The sequence below is a fragment of the Heloderma suspectum genome, chromosome 14 (assembly GCF_057233095.1).
Source record: "Heloderma suspectum isolate Gila_16-S chromosome 14, 16-S_ref, whole genome shotgun sequence".
Lineage (NCBI taxonomy): Eukaryota > Metazoa > Chordata > Lepidosauria > Squamata > Helodermatidae > Heloderma > Heloderma suspectum.
In genome coordinates this window covers 12,246,332-12,272,033 of record NC_139471.1, presented here as the reverse complement: position 1 = coordinate 12,272,033, position 25,702 = coordinate 12,246,332, and the positions used below count along the sequence as shown (strand labels likewise).

The 25,702-nt window shown below is 49.9% G+C and overlaps 1 protein-coding gene across 1 annotated transcript; it reads right to left on the bottom strand.

Annotated features, from left to right (window-relative positions):
- Window positions 1-1,154: 1,154 nt before the first annotated feature.
- LOC146335701 (glutamine synthetase) lies at window positions 1,155-24,951 on the bottom strand. Its single transcript, XM_084820623.1, has 7 exons — window positions 24,884-24,951; window positions 20,248-20,422; window positions 17,480-17,641; window positions 15,725-15,871; window positions 7,015-7,142; window positions 3,614-3,813; window positions 1,155-1,882 (listed from the first exon to the last, which is right to left on the bottom strand). The coding sequence occupies exons 2-7, from the start codon at window positions 20,411-20,413 to the stop codon at window positions 1,531-1,533; spliced, it is 1,155 nt and encodes a 384-aa protein (XP_084676749.1). The 5' UTR covers window positions 20,414-20,422; window positions 24,884-24,951; the 3' UTR covers window positions 1,155-1,530.
- Window positions 24,952-25,702: the final 751 nt, after the last annotated feature.

The window sequence follows — 25,702 nt, the reverse complement described above, 5'->3', positions numbered from 1 at the left end:
GAAAGAGAGAGAGGGGAAAGAGGGTGGCAGAAAGAGAAAGAAGGAATGGAAGAAAGAGAGAGAGAGGAAACAGAGTGGCAGAAAGAGAAAGAAGGAATGGAAGGAAGAGAGAGAGAGAGAGAGAGAGGAAAGAGGGTGGCAGAAAGAGAAAGAAGGAATGGAAGAGAGAGAGAGAGAGAGAGAGAGGAAAGAGGTGGCAGAAAGAGAAAGAAGGAATGGAAGGGAGAGAGAGAGAGAGGAAAGAGGTGGCAGAAAGAGAAAGAAGGAATGGAAGAAAGAGAGAGAGAGAGAGAGAGAGAGAGGAAAGAGGTGGCAGAAAGAGAAAGAAGGAATGGAAGGGAGAGAGAGAGAGAGGAAAGAGGTGGCAGAAAGAGAAAGAAGGAATGGAAGGAAGAGAGAGAGAGGAAACAGGGTGGCAGAAAGAAAGAAGAAATGGGAGAGAGAGGAAAGAGGGTGGCAGAAACAGAAAATGGGGTGGCCCTGCTGTGGACCCCAACAGATTACCCTATGGCAATGCATCCCTCGACAGAGAAAATGTTTCCTCACCCCTGCACTAAACTGACAATGGGAAGTAAATGTAAGGTCTGAAATTGCTGCTGCCTTTTCCTGTTCAGTTAGTCAGTCAGGAAATGCAGCTGGCAGATGGGGCAGAATTAAAGAGTGACACAGCAAGAGCAAGTGCTAGCTGCTCAATACGGGAAATGCCAATACGGGTAAAGAAACACACACACACACACACACTAGACAGGTGGCTTCTCTTGGCTGCCTGCTGGAATTAAATTCTCGGTTGTCGAGATAACCTTATTGTTGTCCGCTGGTTACCTTCATACAGTAGCAGTTTTCCCCAACCTGGTGCTATCCAGATTCTTTGGATTGCACTTCCCAGCATCCCTGCCCATGACCTATGCTGGCTAGGGTCAATGGCACCAGGCTAGGGAAGGCTGCATTAACGCAACTTTTCCCAACCCTGGGTCTCCAGACATTGTTGGACTACAACTCCCATTATCCCAGCCCATTCACCATGCTGGTTGGGGAGGATGGGAATGGTAGTCCACCAATGTCTGGGGATCTAAGGTCAGGAAAAGCTTCCCAAGTAGTGAGGCCTAAGGTTCTGAAAGATTTGGTTCAAGGATGGGTACAGACAGAAATGAAAGTGATTTAATCAACATTGGCCAACAAGTGGCCAAGATCCTGGACTTTATTGTTTCCTTGCCAACACAGCAGGGTAGTGGGAGTATTAATTCCTAAGCAGAAGTTATGCTGCCTTCGTACAAGACCTGATGTCCTACCCACTCTCAGCCACAGTGTAAAGTCAATTTGAAAAAATAAACCACATTTCTTTAACCCCCACATTATAATCCATTTTTAAAAAAGCAACCCATGAAACTCCGCTAGGAAAAATAATTTTCACTCCTAAAAATACAGAAAGACGGTTTCTGAGTCAACAGGTGACAATATGAGAAGAGAGAGGCTTCTGAAGATGGACGTTTACTGACTGGCAGAGAACACATTTTAAGAGTCACGGATGCTTTAGTTTGTCAGCACAGCCCTCTGCAATCGGGTTTCATCCGAGTACTCTTTGGTTTCATCGCCTGTTTCATTGAGGAGGACGGTTCTCACAATGGCCTCCGTGACGGCGTATGGGTCGCAGTTGGCTGAGGGCCGTCGGTCCTCAAAGTAGCCGCAGCCTTCCTGCCCGACTTGGCGGGGAATGCGGATGCTGGCCCCCCGGTTGGCCACCCCCGCCGAGAACTCGAAGATGCTGGAAGTCTCGTGTTGGCCTGTCAGCCTTCTGGAGTTGTCCTGGCCTCCGCGGGGGTCATACATTCGGATGTGGTACTGGTGTCGTTTGCTCAGTTTCTCTATCGCAGCTTCAATGAACCTAACAGGGGCGAAGAGAGATGGCTGAAAAACGTGTTGATGAATGGCGGTGGCACCAGAAGAAAATAAATACGGGGGCAAGTGGTGGCAGGGGAAAAGTATGGGGGCAAGTGGTGGCAGGGGAAAAGTGCATTTCTGGGTTGAGGAAGGGCGAGCTTTGTGTCACATTTTAGTTTCCTGAAGGAGAAATAATGGTCTGTGTGCGGGTATACACGCTACAGCAACCTTCCTCAGCCTGGTGCCCTCCAGTTGCTTTGGACTTCAATTCCCATCAACCCCGGCAAGGACAGCCAATAATCAGGAATGTTGGGTGACGTAGCTCCGTATGGGGGCACGCACTCCTTAAAATAACCAGTTAGGGCAGCCTTCTCCAACTGGTGCCCTCCAGCCCTGGCCAGCATGGTCAGTAGTTGGGAATGCTGGGAGTTGTAGTCCAAAATATCTTGAGGGCACGAAGGCAAGGCTGCACTACTGACCGCCCTCTCTGGCTGCCTGGCCGATCAAGGGCTGGTTATCTTCATAACTCAATGCAAAAAGTCACCGAGTGTTGCGTTCATGTGTAAACGTTGTGAACCGCTGTGGGATTGGACTCTATTCAGTGGTGTATAAATGTCACAAATAGATAAATGGGTCAACAAAGACGACAGAAGTGGCACATCCCCTCGACACACAAGGCTTTCGACGCAGTCACAGATCATAGTATCATAGGGTTGGAAGGGGCCTACAAGACCACGAGTCCAACCCCCTGCTCCATGCAGGAAGCCTGATTCCCAGGCGGTCTCCCATCCAAGTACTAACCAGGGCTGACCCTGCATAGCTTCCAAGACCAGACGAGATCGGGAGCATCCAGCCCTTTGCTCAGACAGTTGGTTCATCCCTTGGATTAATTCGGTCAAATGTTTGAGCCGCCCTCAAAGGGCCATGGGTTTTTTCCAGGCTCGACTTTAAGTGCTTTAATTTAATGCAGCATTTGTAGGGCCTTTTTGAGCGGATGCCTCATATTTCTGGAACTGGCTTCCCAAACGAAGTATGTATGGCCCAGGAGCGGCCCTGCCATTAGGCAAAGTGAGGCAGCTGCCTCAGGCGGCAAGTGCTGGGAGGCGGCAGCACACTGACGGGGGAATTCCGTGCCACGCAGCCTTCCCTGCGCCCCCTAAGCCAGCGTGCTGCCTTCAGGTGTGGTGGAGGACGCTGTCCTATCCCTCAGTGTTGAAGAAAGATATTCAGTCCTGAAGGCTTTTGTACAGGGAATGGGGGGGCATCTTGTCTTTTGGCTCAGGCAGCAAAATATCTTGGGCCAGCCCTGGTACGGCCCCCTCTTTGTTAGCTTTTAAATGGGCCTTTAAAAAAGGTTTTGGTTTCAATCGGTGTGTGTGTGTGTGGGGTGGTCGTGGTGGGGGTGTTAAGTGTTATGGGGGCCTTTTAAACTGCGGCTGTTTTGTAACTGGATCATTAGATCTGAATTTTAAAAAAACAACAACACACATTTCATGCTGCTTCAGTGATGTGCGTGACCTGCTTTGGGAGGGCTATGCCCTGGAAGGCAGCATATAAATTTCACAAATAAATAAATGTTAAAAAGTATAAAATGGAAAGCAGCGCACGATGAGACGTAGCCAACATTGACACGGGGTTTGGAGAGACCTCCGAGTTATGGATCCACCCACAGGCCCCTTCCTTAAAAGGACAGCCCACAGAAATGGGGCTCCAGCCGAATGAGAACCCCACTCACTTGATTCCCCCCTTCTGTCGCGTTTCTTTGGTGCTGACATTGGTGTGGCATCCAGCGCCGTTCCAGTTGCCCGTCATTGGCTTGGGATCCAGGGTGGCCACGACCCCGAAATCTTCACAGACCCGATGCAAAATGAATCTTGCCATCCACAGGTGGTCACCCATCTCAATACCTTCACATGGCCCCACCTGGAATTCCCACTATGGAGAGCAAGAAAAGGGAGAGGCATGGTCGGTATTAAAGTGTTTTGACAGAGTGCCTGTTTGGAGTGGATGTTTCATTTTTAAAGGAACAAGTTCCTAGCCCTCAAGGGTGCAAATACATGCCTGGAAATCCAGGGACAAAACCTGATGAAATCTCACATCTAGCCCACAATTCCCTCCTGTGACAGCAGCAACAGCTCTCAAGGGTCTCAGCAGAGAAGGGTCTTTGCCATCCCCTGCTCTCTGACCCTTTTAACTGGAGATGGCAGCAACTGCCCCCCCCCCACCCTCCATTTACCCTTGGCCCCTCTCAAGCGACTCAGTTTTACAGAGCTGGGTTTGAGATGCAGCCCTGTTTATGTTCAGATGGATTCAAGCAGCCCCATAAATACTTCTTCTGATCTTGTTTCATGGTAAATCCTCTCCCATGTGCAAAATCAATACCTAAGAGCCTCAGCAGCTTAGAAAATGCCAAGGAGGAGCACTAAATAAACATGTAACACACAATTCTACAAGTAGACTCATAGAATAGTAGGGTTGGAAGGGGCCCATATATGCAGAATACATCATGAGAAACGCTGGGTTGGATGAATCACATGTTGGAATTAAGATTGCCGGGAGAATTATCAACAACCTCAGATACGCAGACGATACCACCCTAATGGCAGAAAGCGAAGAGGATCTAAAGAGCCTCTTGTTGAGGGTGAAGGAGGAGAGTGCAAAAGCTGGGTTGAAACTCAACATTAAAAAAACTAAGATCATGGCATCTGGCCCCATCACTTCCTGGCATATGGAAGGGGAAGAAATAGAAGCAGTGACAGATTTTACTTTCTTGGGCTCCAAGATCACCGCAGACAGTGACTGTAGCCATGAAATTAAAAGACGCTTGCTCCTTGGGAGGAAAGCTATGGCACACCTAGACAGCATAGTAAGAAGCAGAAACATCACCTTGCCGACAAAGTTTCGTATAATCAAAGCTATGGTTTTCCCAGTAGTAATGTGTCGGGGTGGAAACTGAGCCGATAGAACCCCAGAGCAGTTCTGATTCTGAGGAGGAACAACAATCCATGGGAGAGGAGCTCGCTCATCTCTCACAGGCACAGCAGCTGGCAGAGATTCCTCCTGTCAGCATTCCTGGATAGATAGTGACCCTGGCAGCGAGAAAGTGCTGGAGAGGGGCTTGCTGGACGCTCAACGCCAATGCAGGGAGCGACGACAGATGAAGGGCGCAGAAAGGAGGCGTAGCGCTCGTTTGGCGTGCAAGCAACGGTCGCGTCCCGAGGACCCAAGGGAAAGTGGGAGGATCTCTCCCTAGCCCATACGTTTAGGGTCTTCCCGTGATTCTCCTTCAAACGGGGACCAACTGCCCAACCTGGAGCATAGGCTACTCTGCTATTTTTCCCCTGTGCTGTTCCTTGCTTAGTCGCTGGTGATTAGCGTCTGAAAGAGTCATTAAGTTGTAAAAGGATTAAAGCCTTGAAAATAATGCTTTTGTCTGTGTCTTGAGTTGGCTATTGGAGTAGACTGTAAGAGGCAGCTAGGGCACTCCTGACATAATGTATGGCTGTGAGAACTGGACTATTAGGAAGGCTGAGCGCCGAAGAACTGATGCTTTTGAACTATGGTGCTGGAGAAGACTCTTACGAGTCCCCTGGACTGCAAGGAGGTCAGATCAGTCAATCCTAAGGGAAATCAACCCTGAGTGCTCATTGGAAGGACAGATACTGAACCTGAAGCTCAAATATTTTGGCCACCTAATGCGAAGAGAAAACTCTCTGGAAAAGACCCTGATGCTGGGAAAGACTAAAGGCAAAAGGAGATGGGGACGGCAGAGGATGAGATGGCTAGATAGCATCACCGATGCAATGAATATGAACTTGAGCACACTCTGGGAGAGAGCGCAGGACAGGAAGGCCTGGCGTGCTATGGTTCATGGGGTCACGAAGAGTTGGACACAACTTAACGACTGAACAAGAACAACAAAGGGGCCCAGAAGACCATCGAGTCCAACCCCCTGCTCAATGCAGGAATCCAAGTCAGAGCATCCCTGACAGGTGGCTGTCCAGCCTCGTCTTGAAGGCCTCCAGTGTGGGAGAGTCCGCCACCTCCCTAGGGAATGGGTTCCATTGTCATATTGCTCTAACAGTCAGGAAGTTTTCCCTGATGTTCAGCCGGAATCTGGCTTCCTGTAACTTGAGCCCATGATTTCGTGTCCTGCATTCTGGGATGATCGAGAAGAGATCCTGGCCTTCCTCTCTGTGACAACCTTTCAAGTACTTGAGGAGTGCTATCATATCTCCCCTCAGTCTTCTCTTCTCAAGGCTAAACATGCCCAGTTCTTTCAGTCTCTCCTCACAGGGCTTTGTTTCCAGTCCCCTGATCATCTTTGTTGCCCTCCTCTGAACCCTCTCCAGTTTGTCTGCATCCTTCTTAAAGTGTGGCGCCCAGAACTGGACACAGTATTCCAGATGAGGCCTAACCAGTGCCAAGTAGAGGGGAACTAGTACTTCACAGGATTTGCAAGTACAAACAAATCAAGGGATTTAAGGGAGCAATCCTGTGGCCCCTAGACAGAGAAACAGAGGTCATCAGATACTTCCATCCCCTTCCCCTCTCCCCCATCTTGCAGCCGGTGCAGAGAGAACTGCGACAGCTGCCTCTCCAAGGTCGTCAAGGGGACATGCCGGTGGGCAGGGAGGGGACTGGGGAAGCCGGGATGCAGCGTATCCCAAGGCCGGCCCCTCCGCTCTGACATGCCCCAGCTGGACAGGCCAAAAAGCCCGTCTGCCAAAATGCAGAGCAGGGGGAGTGTGGAGCTGATGATTGCATCCACCGCTCTTCCTGCTCTGTGCAGGATGCCTGTAAGCCTCCGAGTTCGGGGGCTTTCGGGCATCACCATAGGATTGTGCCCTAGCCCTACTGTTCCAGGGGAGAGAAGCATCATCGTTAAGAGAAGAGGGGCGGAGGAGGGGACAGATAATTCTTCAGCCTCCCAGGCGTGAGCTGGGGAAGCCAGAAGCTAGAGCAGGGATCAGCAAACCGGCAGCCAGCATGCTGCCCACCCGGCATTCAACCTTTCTGCATCTCTCCAAGGCAGTACGAGCACCCACGGGGCGCCTCCCTCATCTTCCTCCCTCCCACTGCAGTTGAGGGAACACCTGAGGGAACTGTAGTAACTGGCTTTCCCGTCACAAATACCTGAGAAGGCATGACCTCGGCGTTGGTGCCACAGATCTCCACCCCGGCGTAAATGCAGGCCTTGTAGTGGGCCTCGACGATGTCCCGCCCGTACACTTTGTTCGCCCCAACCCCGCAGTAATAGGGTCCTAGAAAGGAAGTCACAAGGCATGCGATGGGCACACGTTCAAGATCAGGGATCTGCTTCCCGTTAACAGCCTTTACGCTCCCAGTCGTACGGTCCTGCTCAGTGCTTGCCCACAACTCCACACAACATGGTTGCTCTTTCCCACCACCAGACAGGACGTTTACCAGGATGGTATAGTGGTTAGCGCATATGTAGGCAACTTGGCATCCTCCAGATGTTTTGGACTACAACCCTCATAATCCCTGACTATTGTCCATGCTGGCTAGGGCTTAAGGGACTTGTAGTCCAAAATATCTGGAGGCCACCAGGTCACCTACTCCTGCTCTAGCCACTAGCCCACATTGCCTATCTCGAATGGCACCCTCAGCACCTTCCCGCCCATGTTCCCCAGCAACTGGGGCACATAGGCATCCTACCTCTGATACGGAAGTAGCACAGAGGCATCAGGAGTAGTAGCCTTTGATAGCCTTCTCCTCCAGGAATTTGTCCAACCCCCTTTTTAAAGCCATCCAAATTGGTGGCCATCGCTACGTCTTGCGGTAGCGAATTCCATAGTTTGACTCTGCACTGTGTGAAGACGTCCTTCCTTTGACCTGTCCTGCATCTCCCACCAATCAGCTGCATGGGAGGACCCCTTTGGGTTCTAGTTTTGTGAGAATGGGAGAAAAATGTCTCCCTATCCACATTCTCTGCATCAAGCATAATTTTGTACACAATTGGCTCCCATGGGCAGCACATTAACAAACACACGTCTACCATGTGCCCGCATGACTCATGCAGATGTCCAAAGCATTCTCCTTCCAGGCTCTGCTTTGGCTTCGTTACACTTGAGAAGGGTAAAAGGATCGGGAGGGGGTACTGAAGAACGAGGGATGCTTGATTGTGACAAAACTCCAGAACCTCTCCATAGGGGGTGTCTTCCAGCCCCTCTTTGACTTTGCTGGCCTTCCTCTCACCGTGGCAAACAAGCAGAGGGAGCGGTCCGGCTGTGCTTCATACCACTGAACACTTTTGTTGTCAGCAGCCTTCAGCCAGTTCTTGGAAAACCAATCTGTGGTCTTCTGAGCTTTTTAGCCATCACCCTGGAGACGGCCGAAGCACCTGCAAGAACTGGATTCCCCTTCCGGCCTGGATTGACCTGCAGACCAGTCGTGTTCCCTGAAAGCTTTAAGGACGGCTTGTTAGCCACGAGCACTTGCCCAGAAGCAAGGTGCATTTCCAGACATGGCTGGCCGCTGTGGGATAACAGGCTGCAGGACCAGATTTTTGTGTGACCTACAAAGTAGCTCTTTTAACTTCACCAGCAGGAAAGATCAGAAAGAGAGGACTGGATGTAATTGCTGTAAACTGCTGCGGAGACATGGAGACAGTTCAACTTGAACCTATTTTCCATTCCTGTTAATATCCACACGGGGTTCCTGCATAGACCTGGAGGGAGAAGCAGTCGGGGCTGCAGAAGATGCTCATGAGCCAAATGGGAACCTCCGGCCCATGGGCCGGAGGTTCCCCATCCTTGCTGTGATGATGAAGGGATGGAAATATTAATCTGTGTATTACTACATTGGTTGGTTGCAGGGCCGGCCGGCCCTCTGGCTGTATGACGGAGGGCAGAGCCCCACCTACCACTTCCCGCTCCTGTTCTCCACCTCCCCCAACTCTTAACTGCTTCCTTCTCTGTGTGACATAGCACAGCGGCAGCGCACACCGTCCTCCTCGGCTCTGCATTTGTGCCGTTGCCCATTAGCAGGAATACTGGGCATATATGATAAGCTGCGCATGCTCAGAACATTCCCCCAGGAGCTGCTGGGTTTTTAAAATCTCTATTGGCCAGCATGCATGTGCCGGGCTCTGCTGGGCAGGAGTGGCCTTTTCGAGCATGGGCCAGGGCGACCTGTTGGCCCTTCCATGGAAAGTTCAGGTGCACTCTCTGGCTGAGAGGCAAGCGAGCAAAACGGGACTGGCTTCTCTCTTCTCCTCACCCAGTTCATGGCGAACGTCCCTCAGCCAAGCTTCAGTCTCCAAATAATCGCCCCATCTCACTCCCCGCTGGAGCCTGTGCAGTGCCAGGGGTGGGAAAGAGGAGGCAGATCAAGGGCAGCAGGGAGCCCAAAGCAGCAGCAGTCTCTCTAACATGAAATCTCTCTACAAAAAACTTCCTCCAAAAACGAAGGAGAAGGAGGGAGAGCAAAAGAGAAAGGAAGGAAGATCGTGTGTGCGCGCGTCTCTCTCTCTCTCTCTCTCTCTCTCTGAGTGTGTGTGTGTGTGTCTCTCTCCGTCTCTGTGTGTGTGTGTGTCTCTCTCTCCGTCTCTGTGTGTGTGTGTGTCTGTCTCTCTGTGTGTGTGTGTCTGTCTCTCTGTCTCTGTTGTCTCTCTCTCTGTCTCTGTTGTCTCTCTCTCCGTCTCTGTGTGTGTGTGTGTCTCTCTCTCCGTCTCTGTGTGTGTGTGTGTCTGTCTCTCTGTGTGTGTGTGTCTGTCTCTCTGTCTCTGTTGTCTCTCTCTCTGTCTCTGTTGTCTCTCTCTCCGTCTCTGTGTGTGTGTGTGTGTGTCTCTCTGTGTGTGTGTGTGTCTCTCTGTGTGTGTGTGTGTGTCTGTCTCTCTGTGTGTGTGTGTGTGTCTGTCTCTGTGTGTGTGTGTGTGTGTCTGTCTCTGTGTGTGTGTGTGTCTGTCTCTCTGTGTGTGTGTGTCTGTCTCTCTGTCTCTGTTGTCTCTCTCTCTGTCTCTGTTGTCTCTCTCTCTGTCTCTGTTGTCTCTCTCTCCGTCTCTGTGTGTGTGTGTGTGTGTGTCTCTGTGTGTGTGTGTGTCTCTCTGTGTGTGTGTGTCTGTCTCTCTGTGTGTGTGTGTCTGTCTCTCTGTGTGTGTGTGTCTGTCTCTCTGTCTCTGTTGTCTCTCTCTCTGTCTCTGTTGTCTCTCTCTCTGTCTCTGTCTCTGTGTGTGTCTGCGGGGGGGGGGGGGGAGAGTGCAAACCAAGAGTGTTTGCCTCTCTTCCTCTCCCCGCAACCGCCTCTTTCTTGATCACTGCTGTCACAATCAACTGTAGCCAAGACAGCCCCCCCCCTCTATATGCACACACGCGTGCCCAAGCATTTCAGCATATTTTACAAGTGACTTAAATCTTTTTTGGTATAGCTCTCCTGGACTGTACTGGTCTTCAGGCTGCTGTTCCTTTGATTTTGATTTTTGTCTTTTGCTTTTATCATCATTTCTACCCCACCTAAGGATGGTTTACACTGAAGAGGTTTTGGATCAGGTCCTGGATTGTCTCTGGCTGATTGTTTCCAATTGTTCTAGATACGTGTTGCTGTTGTGTGTGCTATCTGTTTTATGTCCTTAAGTGAATGGGTTTTTATATTTTATATAATGGACTTCAATGGTTTTTAATTTTTGTGGACTGCCCAAAGAGCTTTGGCTATGGGGCAGTACAGAAATATAACGACTGAATGCATGAGGAGTGACCGAGAAATTGTAAATAATGTTGTTTCCTTCAAAACAGATTATGAAGCATGAATCCCCTTCCTCATCTTATACTGACAGACATTAAATGGGATGGCATTTTAAAGGAAGGGTTTAAAAAAAATGAGAAAAGAACACAAGAAGAAGCAGGCCTGTTTGATCTCTTGCCCTCCATCTCTCCAACCACCATCCCACAATATGCTGGCTTCATCACCCCAGTTCAGACTTGCTTGCATTAAACCTGATGGGTCAGGACCATTTGCCTTCATGCAGCCGGCACATTTTCACATGGAGAAGGCATTTGCGGGGAAAAAGAGGGGGGGCGTGGGGGGAAGTTTTCACAACCACACTGGTTCTTGAGTGGGAACTTTTGCGCAATGCCTGGCAAACGGCAAGCCACGTCAAGGAAGGGGGGGAAAGTTGCATCACTTACAGGCTTCAGGCTGTACTGGTGGCAGCTGGACACCAGATTTTTATTTATTTTTTAAAGATCTGGAGGAAAAGCTCAAGCAAGGGAGAGATTATTCAGCCACTGGGTTTGCAAGCTGTCCTTGCAATGTTCATATCTGTTGCTTGGCGTCCAGCAGCCGCCTGACACACCAAGCCACGGTGCTATATTTATAGGACTTCGACAGAAAAATCTTAGTTTATAGCATAACGAACATCAACCGAAACTTTAGGGAAAGGGAAGGGCCTATTTTTGCTTCATTTCTTCTCCTGCTGGTCACAGATGGAGGGCCGAATGCCAGCACCCCAGCCCCTGCCTCAACTGCGTTCTGCCTTCCAAAATTGCACCAAGCTCCGCACACAAACTTTCTAAGCTTAGCTCCTCCACCATGAGGGCTAGAACCTTGACTTCGATGGCAACCCTACACTTTCTTATATGGGAGTAAGCCCCACGGGACTTGCTTCTGACTAGACATATAGGACTGCTCTGCCAGCCTACTAACTCCATTACACCGCTGTCTTTGGGACGTAGGAGGCTGCTGCCTTGTACCAGTGCGGAGTATTTCTCCACCAAGCCAGTTTTGTCTGCCCTCACTGGCAGCAGCTCTCCATGGTCTCAGGCAGAGAAAGGTCTTTCCTATCACCTGTTACCAGATCCATTCAATGGAAGATGCTGAGGACTGAGTGTGGGACCTTCAGTGTGCAAAGCAGATGAAGGCCTACTAGGAAGAGGGCCTCTGTATATTGCAACTTTCTCCTTATGCAGGTCCACCTGATGCTTTCATTGCCATCTTTTAATCAGCTGGTGAAATCCGCCCTGTTCACAGACATTTTTAGTGGCATTTAGGATCTTTTTCACTGCTATTTTTACTCCAATCCTGTGATCTCTGTATATTGCAATCCTGTGACCTTCCTACTTCTTTCTGCACTCAATTAAAAAAAAAACTTACTTTTACAGCCCTAATCAGTTTGTGAGCCAGGTAGCTGAAGGGACACCTTTTGCGGTACATTCTTCCCTCTCCACAACACACACACATTCTGATCAATATCTGAGGTCATGCTTCGGGTTCCCCCACTGACTCAAGTTCAGTGGGAGAGGAGAAAGGACAAGGCCTTTTTAGTGGTGGTGCTGACACTCTACGACGCCCTCCCCAAGGACACCTACCTAGTCCCGTCTTCTTGCTGCCTCGTCAAAAATGTCAGTTTTAAAGAACATCTTTGTGGGATGTTGCTGAGCTCCTTCCTGTCTGCAGCCATCAGGGTTGATTCCCCTTTTGCACTGTGGCTGTTGTATTCTTGCTAGGCTCGTCTGAGGTTTTTGTATTGCCTTATTGGGCCACGTTACAGGGATGCTGCAGCTGCTACGATGTAGCAGGAGACTTCCTGTATTGGGAACCTGCTGCTACAGCTCTAAAGCTGGTTCACAATGATCAAAATAACCCTCCAAGAATGCACGGGCTGCTGTTGGATTATCACAGGGTTGTTCCCCTCTCTGAGTCAGGCTGCCTGGTTTCAGATGACACGACAAGCTGCACTGAGGCGGTGAGTGTGGGAATTACGCCCCACATGCGCTGCGATTTAAATAAGCCACTGTGGCTTATTTTGATTGTGCGAACCAGGTTGATCATTCTACGATCATTCGTATTTTATCCTTTTATTCTAAGCCGCTGGAAGGAGCAATCCCGTGGCCGCTAATCAGTGGCTAGATGGCCGTAGGATATGTGGGTTTCCGGGAACCGACCTCAGAGCTTGTGCTCCAAGGTCAGTTCACGGAGAACCGACCTTCCCCCCCCACCTTCTGCGCTGCCTTGCAGGCAGCAGGGCCCCACGCTCCAAAGAGGAGTGCGGAGCGGCCGAAACGGGGCGTTCCAGGGAGGGGGAGGCAGAAATGCCAGTACGACACATCCTATGTATCGCCCAGCAGCCTCCTCCCCTGCTCCGCCGTCCCACGGCTAGACAGCCAAAATCGGCTGTCTAGCCCCAAATACAGGGCAGGAGAAGCACGGAGGGAACAATCCCCTCTGTGCTTCTCCTGCCCTGCATTGGATAGGCGGTTGCCTCCGAGTTCGGAGGCAGCTGCCTATACCCATAGGATTGCGCCCTTAAGGGCTTCTTTTTTTCTTTTTCTTTTTTTTTACAAAAAAAAAACCCCACAGGAAAGCAAGCCAAATGTTTCCAAAATACATACTCTTCTCTTGCTGCCCCTGGGTGGTTTTTACTGAACATGTTATGTTTTCACGTGGGCTTCTGTTCCTAAACTGCCTTGAGGGCAATTTGGCAAACCGTGGGGTATAAATCCTGTAAACAATATAAACCCCAGAACCAAAGATTCTCAGGACATCATTAGGAAGGAATCAAAAATAAAATGTCCAACATTACATTGCCTTCATACAAATCTAAGGTGCAACCAGATTGGAATAGCGTGTACTGTTCTAGTCGCTGCATCTCAGAAAGGATATCGTGGAGTTGGAGAAGGTACAGAAAAGGGCAACCCAAGTGATCGGGGGGATGGAGCAACTCCCCAGTGAGGAAATACAACAATGTTTGGGGCTGTTCAGCTTAAAAGACCCATATATGAAGACGTGTATAAAATTATGCATGCTGTGGAGAAAGTGGATAGGGAAATAGGAGAACCTGGGGTCACTCAACCCAGCTGAACGGTGGGAGATTCAGAATAGATTAAAGGATTTCTTCAACCAGTGCTTGTTTATACTGTGGAATTCACGACCTCAAATGCAGTGATGGCTGCCAACCTGGATGGCTTTAAAAGGGGAACAGACAAATTCACGGAGGAGGATGCTATCAAGAGCAACTAGTCATGGGGGCAATATATTACCTCCAGTATCAGAGGCAATATGCCTCGGTATGCCAGGTTGCTGGGGGACATGAGTAGGAGGGTGTTATTGCCCTCATGTCCTGCTTGTGGGCTTCCCATCGGGGCATCTGTCTGGGCAGTGTGGGAAACAGGACACTGGACTACAGATGCTTTTGGTCTAATCCAGCAGAGCAATTCCTATGTTCTTGGGTTGCCAGATCCAGTGCCAGACGGACAGTAGGGCCGTGCAGGGATCCCCTGATCTGCCTCCGAGGCTCCTTCAGAGCTTCCGAGGCGGGCCTGATTTGCTTTGGGCTGACTCGGGAGAGGGGGGCTGACCTGCTTCAGCCTCCGGAGCCGAAGCAGGATTCGGATAGCCAAATCCCACCTCCCCACCCCTCGATGCCCCTGATGCACCGTGCAAGCCCCCAGCTCCTTACCTGGGCCCTCAGGACATGTGCTGGCAGCCATCGTCTTGGTCCAGGGAGTCCCCATTTTAAAAATTGCTGGAACTAGATCCTGCGCTATTTGCGCAAGATCTATTTTTGGAAATGCAGGGAGTCACCATTTTTAAAATGGGGACCCCTATGGAACAAGAAGACAGCTGCCAGCACACATCCTGAGGGCCCAGGTAAGGAGCTGGGGGCTTGCGCAGTGCATCAGGGGCATCGAGGGGTGGGGAGGCGGGATTTGGCTATCCGAATCCTGCTTCGGCTCTGGAGGCCGAAGCAGGTCAGGCCCCCTCCCCTGAGTCAGCCCAAAGCAAATCAGGCCTGCCTCGGAAGCTCTGAAGGAGCCTCGGAGGCAGATCAGGGGATCCTTGCACAGCCCTACTAAGGAGCTGGGGGCTGGGCAGCAGTGTGGCTGGGCTTCTGGGTCGTCTGAGGCGCCTCGCCCCGGAAGCAGCCTGCAAGTATTTTATGTCTGTGTCCAGTAAAAATGTGTTCTGTCTGGAAAGCCAGTAGATTCCAGATTACGTCCTGGGTTTTCCCATGACCCAGGGTCTACCCTGACCTTCCTGGTCCTGACTCAGGGCACCAGGGGGAGATACAGAATCACAGAACAGTAGGGTTGGAAGGGGCCTGCAAGACCATCGAGTCCAACCCCCTGCTCAAGGCAGGCATCCAAGGCTCTCCCACACTGGAGGCATTCAAGATGAGGCTGGACAGCCACCTGTCGGGGATGCCCTGACTTGGATTCCTGCATTGAGCAGGGGGTTGGACTCGATGGCCTTGTAGGCCCCTTCCAACCCTATGATTCTGTGATTCATTCCTGACAGGTGGCTGTCCAGCCTCATCTTGAATGCCTTCGTCCTGAATGCCTTCATCTTGAATGCCTTGAATACAGTATTTTTGAAGTCAAAATCTAGCAACCATAATTGTGAACCCACAAAAGGAGTTTGATGTGGAGGCTTTCTACATCATTTATCTTAAATAATGGGCATGCACATAGGGGAAACCTCGGGATTTTTAAGGAATTGTGGAAAACATTTGATTTCTTTTTACCCTTCCCTATGCGGTACCTCCCCAGCCGTTTCTTTGTTTATTAATACATTTTTATTCTGGTCAGGCTGGGGTATACAACAATCCTGCAAGGTAGGTTAGGTTAACAAAAAGCAGCATAGCTGAGCTCACCAGGTGATCCTGGGCCAATGGTTAGACTCTAGATGTTGTGCGCACGTAAGAACAAACAAATGCCATAACTGTTCCACAAGTATCAATATGTAAACAAAGTTAACGGACCAACATTTGATATTACTGCTAAAAGACTTTGGCTTCAGGCCAAAGCAGTGTGCAGCCCTAACAGACACCAAGTTTGCACTGATCACACACCGGCTCACCCACCCAGTTAGCTGATAACCTTATCCTTACCTTGTGGTCCTGGAAACCCATTTTTGGGCCAGCCATATGGGTGCCCATCAATGCCCAGCAAAGTGTACTCTTGCTCCATTCCAAACCAGGGGTGGCTGTCTTTGACCATGTCCATGATTTCACTACAGGTGTTCCTCAAATTGGTCTCTGCGGGAAAAGAGAGGTGCTTTTGCCATCATCGTTTTCTCTTTGAGTCAAAAGGTAACGGAAGTCCAAACGGCTATTTCCAGAAATGGAATTGCTGAGAAAGGTGCCCCTCACGCCCCTACCCAGCCGCTCCCAAATGGCTTATTTTGATCAGAGCCAGTGGGTGCTTTCAGTTCTGCTCTGTCACTGTTCAGACATTCCAGTAACTCTTGGATGCTGCTCTGTCTAAACGTTGGATTTTGGAACGTCAGCACTGGATTTTGCAAAATTCTCCATCATTTGTGCTCCTACAGGAGTTTGGAAGAAGAATTTAAAATTCCCACTTTTAAAAGATATTCAAATGTTCATTATGCACACACACGCACGCACACTTTGCAAAGCTACACGCAATTTTGAGTGCCTTTTGGGAGGGAAGCGAAAGTGGGTCATTTTTTAAAATCTACTTTGGTGCATTTTTGGCTGGGAAAGCAGGAAAAGGAGGAGGAATCTCTCCCCCCCCCCCCAAATACATTATGTGTGTGTGTGTGGTCACAACTTATGGGAGGGAAGAGTTAATTCTTCCTTTCCCAGCTGGAACCCCTTTAGCATGTAGACTCTTCGTAATATCGCGATATCCATCCCATATTTTCTATTAGTTCTAGTCGCTCCCTCTTACGCTGAACTCCGACTGGCCATGCCGACAGCTTTGTACACAAAGTGACCCTACTGAGAAGCAAGAGGGAAGTACTTGCATGCTCAGGTGAACACGGATAGAACTGCTATGTAAGTCACCAATGAGATGAAACTCTCAGCAGGCAAGCTTTGTTTAAATAAATGAGGGACCCTGATTCACATCTCCTGGTTAGTGGTGCTTCTGATCTGGCACTTTTTTTTTTTTTTTTAAACTTAGTAGTTCAACCTACGGGTTCGGCATCTCTCTCGGCTTGGTTCGGTCTGCTTAGCAAGGCCAAAGAAAATCTGTATACTAGAGATGTCGAGGAAAGCCGCAATGGAACCAAATGAGTTCAGATTTTCATGAATTTGACCTGTGGATTCCACAGCGGACCGGCTTTCCCCATCAGGCCCAGTCTGCAGACTTGCAGACTCTTTTTCTAACTTCCCTGAATTTTGAGCAAACTTCATCATGGAAAAATACGCAAACTAAAAAACGGCCAAGAATGCACATTTCCCTCATAGGCTAAAGTGTGAAAATGAGCAAGGGGGGATTTGTGCAAAATACAATTTTGCGCAAAATGCAATTTTGTGGAAATTCTCAAATAAAAAAATCCGATTCCACAGATGGGTGGGCAATGGGATGAAAGGCTCCTGTCAATCTATGAGACACAGACGGAACGGATTTTTACACAATCTGTACATCCCTACTCTATACGAAGAGAGTGTCGGCTATTGGGCAGTATAGAAATGTAATAAATAAATATATAAATAAATATACAGAAGGGAGGTAGTCCGCAGGAGGGACCAAATGAACCACATCACAGGCACAGGCCAATATCTGCCCTTTTGTACTCACAAGAAACAGACAGGGGGAGGGCTTGCCTTAACCAAAGCTCACATCCCCGTCAACCCTCAGGAAAAGAGAGGGGAAAAGCTCAAAGCAAGAAGATTTACCTGCCCTTTTGCGGTTGTATTTCAGAACCTCGCACAACACGAGCTTATTGGGGTCAAGGCAAAAAGGGTCTCTAAATAGTTTAACGGGTATCAAGAACATGTCACTGTTGGAGCCTTCAGCTTGGCCCGTGCTGGATCCGTCAAAGTTCCATTCGGGGAGATCTGCAGGAGGGAGAGGAGACGTTTCACCAGTTATTTATTTCAGAGATTTAACTGCCTGCCTTTCAATCAAATGATTCTCAAGGCAGCTTACAAACAACAGGCTGTAATAATATAATTCTGCAATCTTAGGGCAACTGGCACCTAAGAACATAAGAGCCCTGCTGGATCAGACCAAGGGTCCATCTAGTCCAGCATTCTGTTCGCACAGTGGCCAACCAGCTGTCGACCAGGAAACCACAAGCAGGGCATGAGCACAACAGCACCCTCCCACCCATGTTCCCCAGCAATGGGTGTACATAGGCTCACGGCCTCTGGTACTGGAGGTAGCACATAGCCATCAGGACTAGTAGCTATTGGTAGCCTTCTCCTCCCGGAATTTGTCCAACCTCCTTTTAAAGCCATCCAAATTGGTGGCCATCGCTACATGTTGTGGTAGCGAATTCCATAGTTTAACTCTGCGCTGTGTGAAGAACTTCCTTCCTTTGATCTGTCCTGGATCTCCCACCAATCAGCTCCATGGGATGACCCCATTGGGTTCTAGCATCATGAGAGAGGGAGAAAAATGTCTCCCTATCTGCATTCACCATACCATGCATAATTTTGTACGCCTCTGTCATGTCTCCCCTCACCCTCCTTTTTCCCCAAGCTAAACAACCCCAGCTGTTGTAACCTCTCCTCATAGGGGAGATGCTCCAGCCCCTTGATCATTTTCGTTGCCCTCTTCTGCACTTTTTACAGCTCGACAGTATCTCTTGTTAGGTGCGGTGACCAGAACTGCACACAGTATTCCAAGTCGTGTAGGGGCAGCATGATATTGGTAGTTTTATTCTCACTTCCTTTCCTAATTATGCCTAACACGGAGTTTGCCTTTTTTTACAGCAGCCACACACTTGGTCAGCGTTTTCATCAAGCTGTCCACCACAACCCCCAGATCTCTTTCCTGGTCAATCACTCGGCACAGAGTGTTCCTTCTGCTCCGAGTGCAGAGCTGCCTGCAGCTGCTCTTTTTCTGGCCGACGGAAGGGGTCAGCCTGGTCTTCCCCTTGTCCTGATGTTCTTTCTGCAGGCAGGGGGCGTGAACCCCCAGTGGTCCTAGGTCCGCTGGCAGAAGCCAAAGCACGTTTCCTTCTGCTCAGCAGTTCCAAGGCTGCTGGGTCCTGGCCAATCTTCAGGGGAGATCTTCTCTTGGTACCATCAGAGGAAAGTTTGGTGGGGATGTGAGAGGGGGCCTTCTTGGGGGCCATTCCCAGTCTCCGAAACTCCCCCCACCGCATCCTTTCTGCTGTCTTTCTACCAGCAGGAAAATATGTTTTTATTCAGGCAGGCCTTTGGCTCTGTTGCTGCTCTGCTCTGCTCTGTTGCTGAAGGGGGTCTCACCTGGTTGGCGATGTTTATTCCTTTTATTGTTGTACTTCTTTGTTTTTGTGTTATGTTTTCAACAAGATTTTGTTTTTAATTTGGATTTTATTGCCGGCTGCCTTGAGCACCATTTGGGGGGCGGAAAGGCACGAGGGAAACTAACTAGTTCATTTATTATTATTAATAATATTATAATTGTAATATTATAATTATTTATTATTATTATTACATTTAGATCCCACTTTTTTTCCTCTTGCAAGGAACCCAAGGCGGCTTACATTATCCTTCTCCTCTCCGTTTTATCCTCACAACATCCCTGTGAGGTAGGTGAGGCTGAGAGTCAGCGACTGGCCCGAAGTCACCCAGTGAGCTTCATGGCTGAGTGGGGACTAGAACCCGGTTCTCCTGAGTCCCAGTCTAACACTCTAACCACTACACCACCGTTCTCTAATCAGAGGCTGACTAAAAAAAGGAACCTTGTGCCAGGTAGACGAAGGGCCGTGCCTCAGGGGTAGATCATCTGCCTTGCATGCAAAAGGTTCCAGGTTTGATCCCCAGCCAATCCAGGTAGGGCTGGGAGATACCCATCTGAAACAATAGAGAGCCTCTGCCAATCAATATCAAGAGTACTGAGCGAGATGTGCCAATGAGCTGATTCGGTATAAGGCAGATTCCTATGTTCTGTTCTGACCATCAGTGCTGGATTAATCTTACCCAGTCACAAGCTCAGTTAAATAATTCCTCACCTTGTGGTGATATTTCCTTTAAAACGGCATTGTCAACACATGGGCCTAGCAAACAGAACCCATCCCCGCTTCCACCACTCCTCACGGTCCGGGTCAAGCACTGGCAAGTTAACTCTCATACTCGTTGCCACAGTTTTGCATAACCAGGTAGCACCAACAACCGCAACCCATCCCAGCCGTGACTAAGACTCCCCAAGAGGTAAATTTTTGAAAAAAAATGATTCCAAAGTTCTTGGGCAAACATTCAGGAAGGCAAAAGGAGGAGGAAACATTTCCAAACCAGCCGCCTCAGCAACTGATTATTTACCTTGCCATTAAAAAGGGTTTTGGCAAGTTTCTAGCTCTCAAGGTGGGACTGCCACTTGGTTCTAGTCCTGGGGCAACAGATATGAACAGCTCCAAGCCCAAACTGGAAGGGGTAGGAGAGAAGAGAGTAAGTTCTTTAGGAAGTTATTTGGAAGAAGTTAAAAAGAGAACGAGGCAGCCCATGCCCAGCATTACCTTCGATGCTCTTTGGTTCCTGACTCAAGGTTCTCGATTTACAGCGAAGGCCTTCTCCACTGCCGTCGATCCAAATGTATGTGGCCACGACCTTCTTCCCTTGGGGTAGCTTCATGTACTGGTCTCTGACCCCCTTGTTTAGCTTGGAACTGTGCGACACAGACATGGTGGCAATCTGGAGGAAGAAAGGAGAATGTGTGGGTGCCCTCCAGAAACAGTCAGGCCCACAGTATTGGGCTAGCAAAATTTCTATGTGTAGCCAGCCTTTCCACTAAAGAGCTTATGGGCACAACCTTTTGGGTTGCTGCCCACTAGATGGAAACCAGTGATCTTGGAAGTTTCTGAGTGTTCTAGGCCCTGCAGGGCTGTCACCTAGCACTTAGGCATGTCTACTCAAAAGTAAGATTCAGAGATCAATGGAACTTTCTCCCAGGTAAAGGGTGCGCTGGATTGCAGCCTTAGGGCACAAACCTATGGCCACTAGTCAGTGGCCAGACGGCCATAAGTTGGTTCCCTGAGAACTGACCTCCACCCCCACCCCCCACACTGCCTCGTAGGCAGCGTGGAACGACCCTGCGCTCGGAAGAGGTGTGGAGCAGCGAAAACGGGGCATTCCTGGGGGCGTGCCGGGGCAAGGAAGGAGGAAGTGCTGTTCCAACGCTTCCTATGCGTCATCCAGCGTCTGCCCCCCAGCTCCGACTTCCCACGGCTAGACAACCAGAATTGGCTATTTAGCCGCGAATGCAGGGTGGCTGAAGCACGGAGGGGACAGTCCCTGCGTTGGATAGGTGGCCACCGATCCCAGTAGGATTGTGCCCTTGATCAATTAAGGCCACAGTCCTATAAAAGGCTGGGGAATTCTGGGAGTTGTAGGACGTTTTTCTGTCTCAACATGCATAGGATTGCAAGCTAAACATTGCCTCCCTAATTTAATTGGACTGGATCCAGACTGAAGTCATACTTCAGAGCAGACCCGCTGAAATATTTTTATTGTATTACATTTATATCCCACCTTTTTTGCTCCTTAAGGAACCCCAGGCAGCTTACATGCTCCCCCTCCTCTCCATTTTATCCTCACAACAGCAACCCTGTGAGGTAGGTTGGGCTGAGAGTCTGTGACTGGCCCAACGACACCCAGTGAGCTTCATGGCTGAGTGAGGACTAGAACTCAGATCTCCCAGCTTCCAGTCCAACACTCTTACCACTACACCACGCTGGCTCTCATATAAATAAATGGAACTTAAGTTAATTATGACTAACTCAAGTCCCATTGATTTAAATGGGCATAATCTAATTACAGCTAAGTGTGGCTCCAACCCATTATATTTTACTGTTTACGTTGACTGCACTGGAAACACTTGCCTGAAGGTGGTGTACACATATTTTTTCAAAAAATTAAAACCAACAAAAGGGCTTCCAAGCAAAGTAGATGCCTCCATGCCCTGTCCCGGGGCCCTTGGCAAGTTTCATTCCGGTTTTAAACAAATGGAGACACAAGAGTTACTCATGAAACGGGGGCGGGGGCTACAAGCTCACTTGGAAAGGGTCACACCCTCCACCCTGAAAGCACAATTGTGTTAACCACACGCCCCGGCTCAAGGGTGTGGCTGCAGGGGTGCTTAGAGAGTGTTGTCAAGCCCCATTTTTAACAGCCCCACAGCTGCAGGGGAAGATACTGCCTTGGCTCATGCCCCGCCCCGCCCCACCTGCTCAGGGGTAATGCAAGATTGGTTGTGTTAGTCACTTGGGAAGCTGATGGGAGGGGAGGCTGGCAGATGTAGCAGTGAGGTCCCTTTTTACAGGTACTAGAGACCCAGGTAGGACAGGAAGGCCTGGCGTGCTATGGTCCATGGGGTCATGAAGAGTTGGACACGACTGAACAACAAGAGACCCAGGTGGTTCTTCAGGTTACAAGCAGACAACCTTTGGGGGGGAATATTTACTTGCTAAATCCTGGGCAGTATCTAATGCGACACTATCGCTTAGATAAATTATACTGTGCTAGCATAAATTACCTCTAATGCAATACCAACAGTCACAACAAACATGCTAGCAAGCGCTGTTGGTGTGGCGCTAGAGGCCGTTTACGCTAGCACGACATAATTCACATTAGCGGTAAATTAGTTAGGGATGTCAGAGAAACCCGCAACGGAACCAAAGGAGCTCAGATTTTCATGAATCCAACCTGCGAATTCCGCAGCAGACCCAGCTCCCCCCCCCCCCCCCCCGGTCGGGCGAATTCCGCAGACTGGTTTTCTGACTTTCCCAAATGTTGTGCAAATTGTCATAGCAAAATACTCCAAATAAAAAAAGTCCCCAAAATGCACATTTCCCCCATAGGCTAAAGCATGAAAATGCTCATTTGGGGGGAATTTGTGCAATTTTGCATGTGCGAATTGGCGCAAATGAGCGTTTGCGCAAATCTGGAGACAAAAAAAATCTGATTCTGTTGATGGGTGGACGACGGAAAGAGAGGAGCCCGACAATCCGCGAAACATAGACGGAACGGATTTTACACAATCCATACATCCCTAGTGGTAGAGTTTCATTGGATAAGGCCCACTTTTGTCTTTTTGCTCCCAGTAATCCCCCCCCATTGCTTTGCTGTAAAGTCCAATGGGCACTATATCAAAATAATAAAGTAAGTGCACTCTGCACACTTGTTCTAAGGGTCATCTCATCCCAGATAAACACAATTGGGCCTTAAGGTCAGTTTTGCTCTCTATGCCAGGAACTTCAAGTAAGTCCCTGGCATAGAGAGCACACCCTCACCCCCACAGCACAGCTCCCCCATTCAGCAGGGTCGCCTAATGCTCTGTGTAGCACTTTCAGGGGGCTGGACGGGCTGTCGTGGAAGGAGAGGTGGGGAAGTCCAATTCCATCATCCCAGTTAATCTAGAGTAAATCTGGATCCAACCGTACATTTCTATACCACCCAATAGCCAAAGCCCTTTTATAAACCAGATCCCTTTTTTAAAGGAAGATATAATGGGCAGCCCTGAAGGACTGACTTTTTGGGGGGCTTGCACCCAAAGTGTTTATCTTCCTCTCTTTAAAAAACCTGAAAAGCATTTATTAAATTTATTTCTCAGAGATTAAAGATTGGTTATTTATTTTATTCAGTGTTTTTTCAGCCAAATTTTTTCTTTCCATCTATAGCTGAGCTCTGAAGATGCAGGTTCATTTCCTCAAGCTTTTAACAGCTGGCTATTGATGCAACACTCTGAATTGGCCAATTTTGATACTGCAGTGAGAGTTTGAATAAAATCGCCAAACAAGCATAACAATTATACAATCTTATGGTAGGCTTTTAACAGACCGTTAGCTGTCTCAAATATAGATGTACAGAAAAGCCAGATAAATGTATGTAAAACAAAATACTGCAATCCTACACGTTTATTAAGAAGTAAACCCCGCAGAGTTCAATGCGGCTTACTCCCAGTTAAGCAGGGCTGCAGTCTAAAACTCTCCTCTCCCCCCCACTTTTTTTCCCCCCAGTTGAACAGCCAGGCTGAAGAGTTTCTGTTGTACTCAAAAGCTTGCTCATTTCTTTGTCATGCTTTATGCATTCCTACCGTTACCTTCAATTTTAGCCTTTTTAGTTAAGTTAACAATGTTTACATGCGTGACAGTAAAACTAAAAACGGTAACGAAATATTGAGTTTCTCCTGTTGGTGGCGTTACAAGGGGGGGGGGTGTTATCGTACGATGCAAAATGTGCTTTCAGTAACGTTATTAAGAACAGCAAAGCTGCTTTTATTACCCACATTTCACATGCAGCTCACACCTAAGGCCCAGGAACTCAACCAGCCTTCCCCAACTAGTGGGGAACCCAGATGTTTGGGATTAGAAACCCCATCATCACTGACCACCGGCCATGCTGGCTGGGGGCCGATGGGAGTTGTAGTCCGAGGCATCTGGGGGGAACCACGTTGGGGAAATCCCGCCGGCCTTTTCTGTTAAGCTGCCAGAGGAATAGAGGAAGATACTCAGCCATGGCGCGCGGGGCAGAAGCAACTTTTGCTAATCCCGCTGATCGCGCGCTGTTACGCCGCAGGAGAAGCCGCAGCGATTTCAACCGGGCTACTCAGGGGAAAGCGATCTGCCTCCCCCCCCCCCACACACACACGTTACAGAGCGAAGAGCCACGGGGAGGGAAGTTGGGCCACGCTTAAGCAGCGTACTTAAAGAGGGAAGATCGGCGCGGGGGCGCCTCGACGCAGCGAAGAAAAAGCCGCGCAGAGAGACCTCTCCAAAACCCGACGGAAACCCAACTCCTCCGCTGCCGTTTCTGCCCCACCTCCACCGGATCGCGCCGTGGCTGCGGCGCGCCTCCTGAGGAAGAGGTGGACCTTTGCGGGGCAGGAAAGACCGGGCAACAATCGGCGCCCCCCAGCCTCAACACGAGGGGGAGAGGCTTGCCGTCGAGCCCCCTCTGCGCTTTTACGCGCCCCGAATCAGCTCGGCGGGGCTGGAACGGCCGCGCGCCTCGGAGCGCGGGCTGCGATCCTGCGCAGGGCTTCCTCGGAAGCCAGCCGGCCTTGGATTCCCCGGGGCGGACTCGCGAGGAAGCGCCGCCCAGAGCCGGGCCCGACGGAGGCGCGACGAGCGACGCCTGGCTCGGCTGCGCGCTTACCTTGTGGGGGCGCCCGGCGCGCGTGATGTTCTGGCGGCGCAAACGTCTCGCACAGCCACGGACCAGCCGCCTTCTCGCTGCTCCGGCGGCCTGTCTTATAGACGACGCCCCGCCCGGTGGCTCTGACGCCGGGGGCGGAGCGAGGCGCGGGGTGGCGACCGCTTGCCTTCATTTGGTGCTGGGGCGCGAGTGGCTTACGCCGAGGAGACGGCCGGGGCCGAAGAGCCGACCCCGCTCTCTCCGAGCGGGAAGCCTTTGCTGCCTGCAAAGACCAGGGGGGTGGGTTGTAGACGCTCCCGAAGTCTGAAACGGAAAGCGCTCTGTACATGCCCAGGGCAGAGGGTATTCTAAGGCCTGGTTTATACTGAATGAGGCGGTTGAATCATTGGGTGACTGACTATACCACATTAGAATGTAGATGGGCGGTTTCATGGTTGTCCGCCAGCCCCCACCACCTTTACCACAATTGGGATTCGGGGTCAAGGAGGTGCTGTTGGTGTGTGGTTTATATGTCGGGGTTAATGGTGTTTATCTTGGGCGGGGATGGTTCAGCAGGTCCCCTTGAAGGAACAGTGTCAGTTTCCAGAGGGGTCATCCTTTAGTCAGGTGCAGCAAAACTAACAGAGTCTTGTAGCATCTTGTTCAAGACTCACACAGCCTCCCACAACCTGAGGCCCTCCAGGTATTTTGGGCTACAACTCCCACCATCTCTGCCATTGACTATGTTGGCTGGGGCTGATGGGAGCTGTAGTCCAAAACATTTGGTAGCACTAAGTTGAGGAAGGTTGGACTTACACACTGATTGGGTTCAGATGACAC

Bases quoted from the DNA above. Each gene is read 5' to 3' on its own strand.
- LOC146335701 (XM_084820623.1), bottom strand. From the start codon at position 20,413: ATGTCTGTGTCGCACAGTTCCAAGCTAAACAAGGGGGTCAGAGACCAG. The intron at 15,872-17,479 runs GTAAATCTTCTT...CTTTTCCCGCAG, and splicing joins ATACAACCGCAAAAGGGCAG to AGACCAATTTGAGGAACACC. The intron at 7,143-15,724 runs GTAAGGATAAGG...CTTCCTTTCTAG, and splicing joins TGGGTTTCCAGGACCACAAG to GACCCTATTACTGCGGGGTT.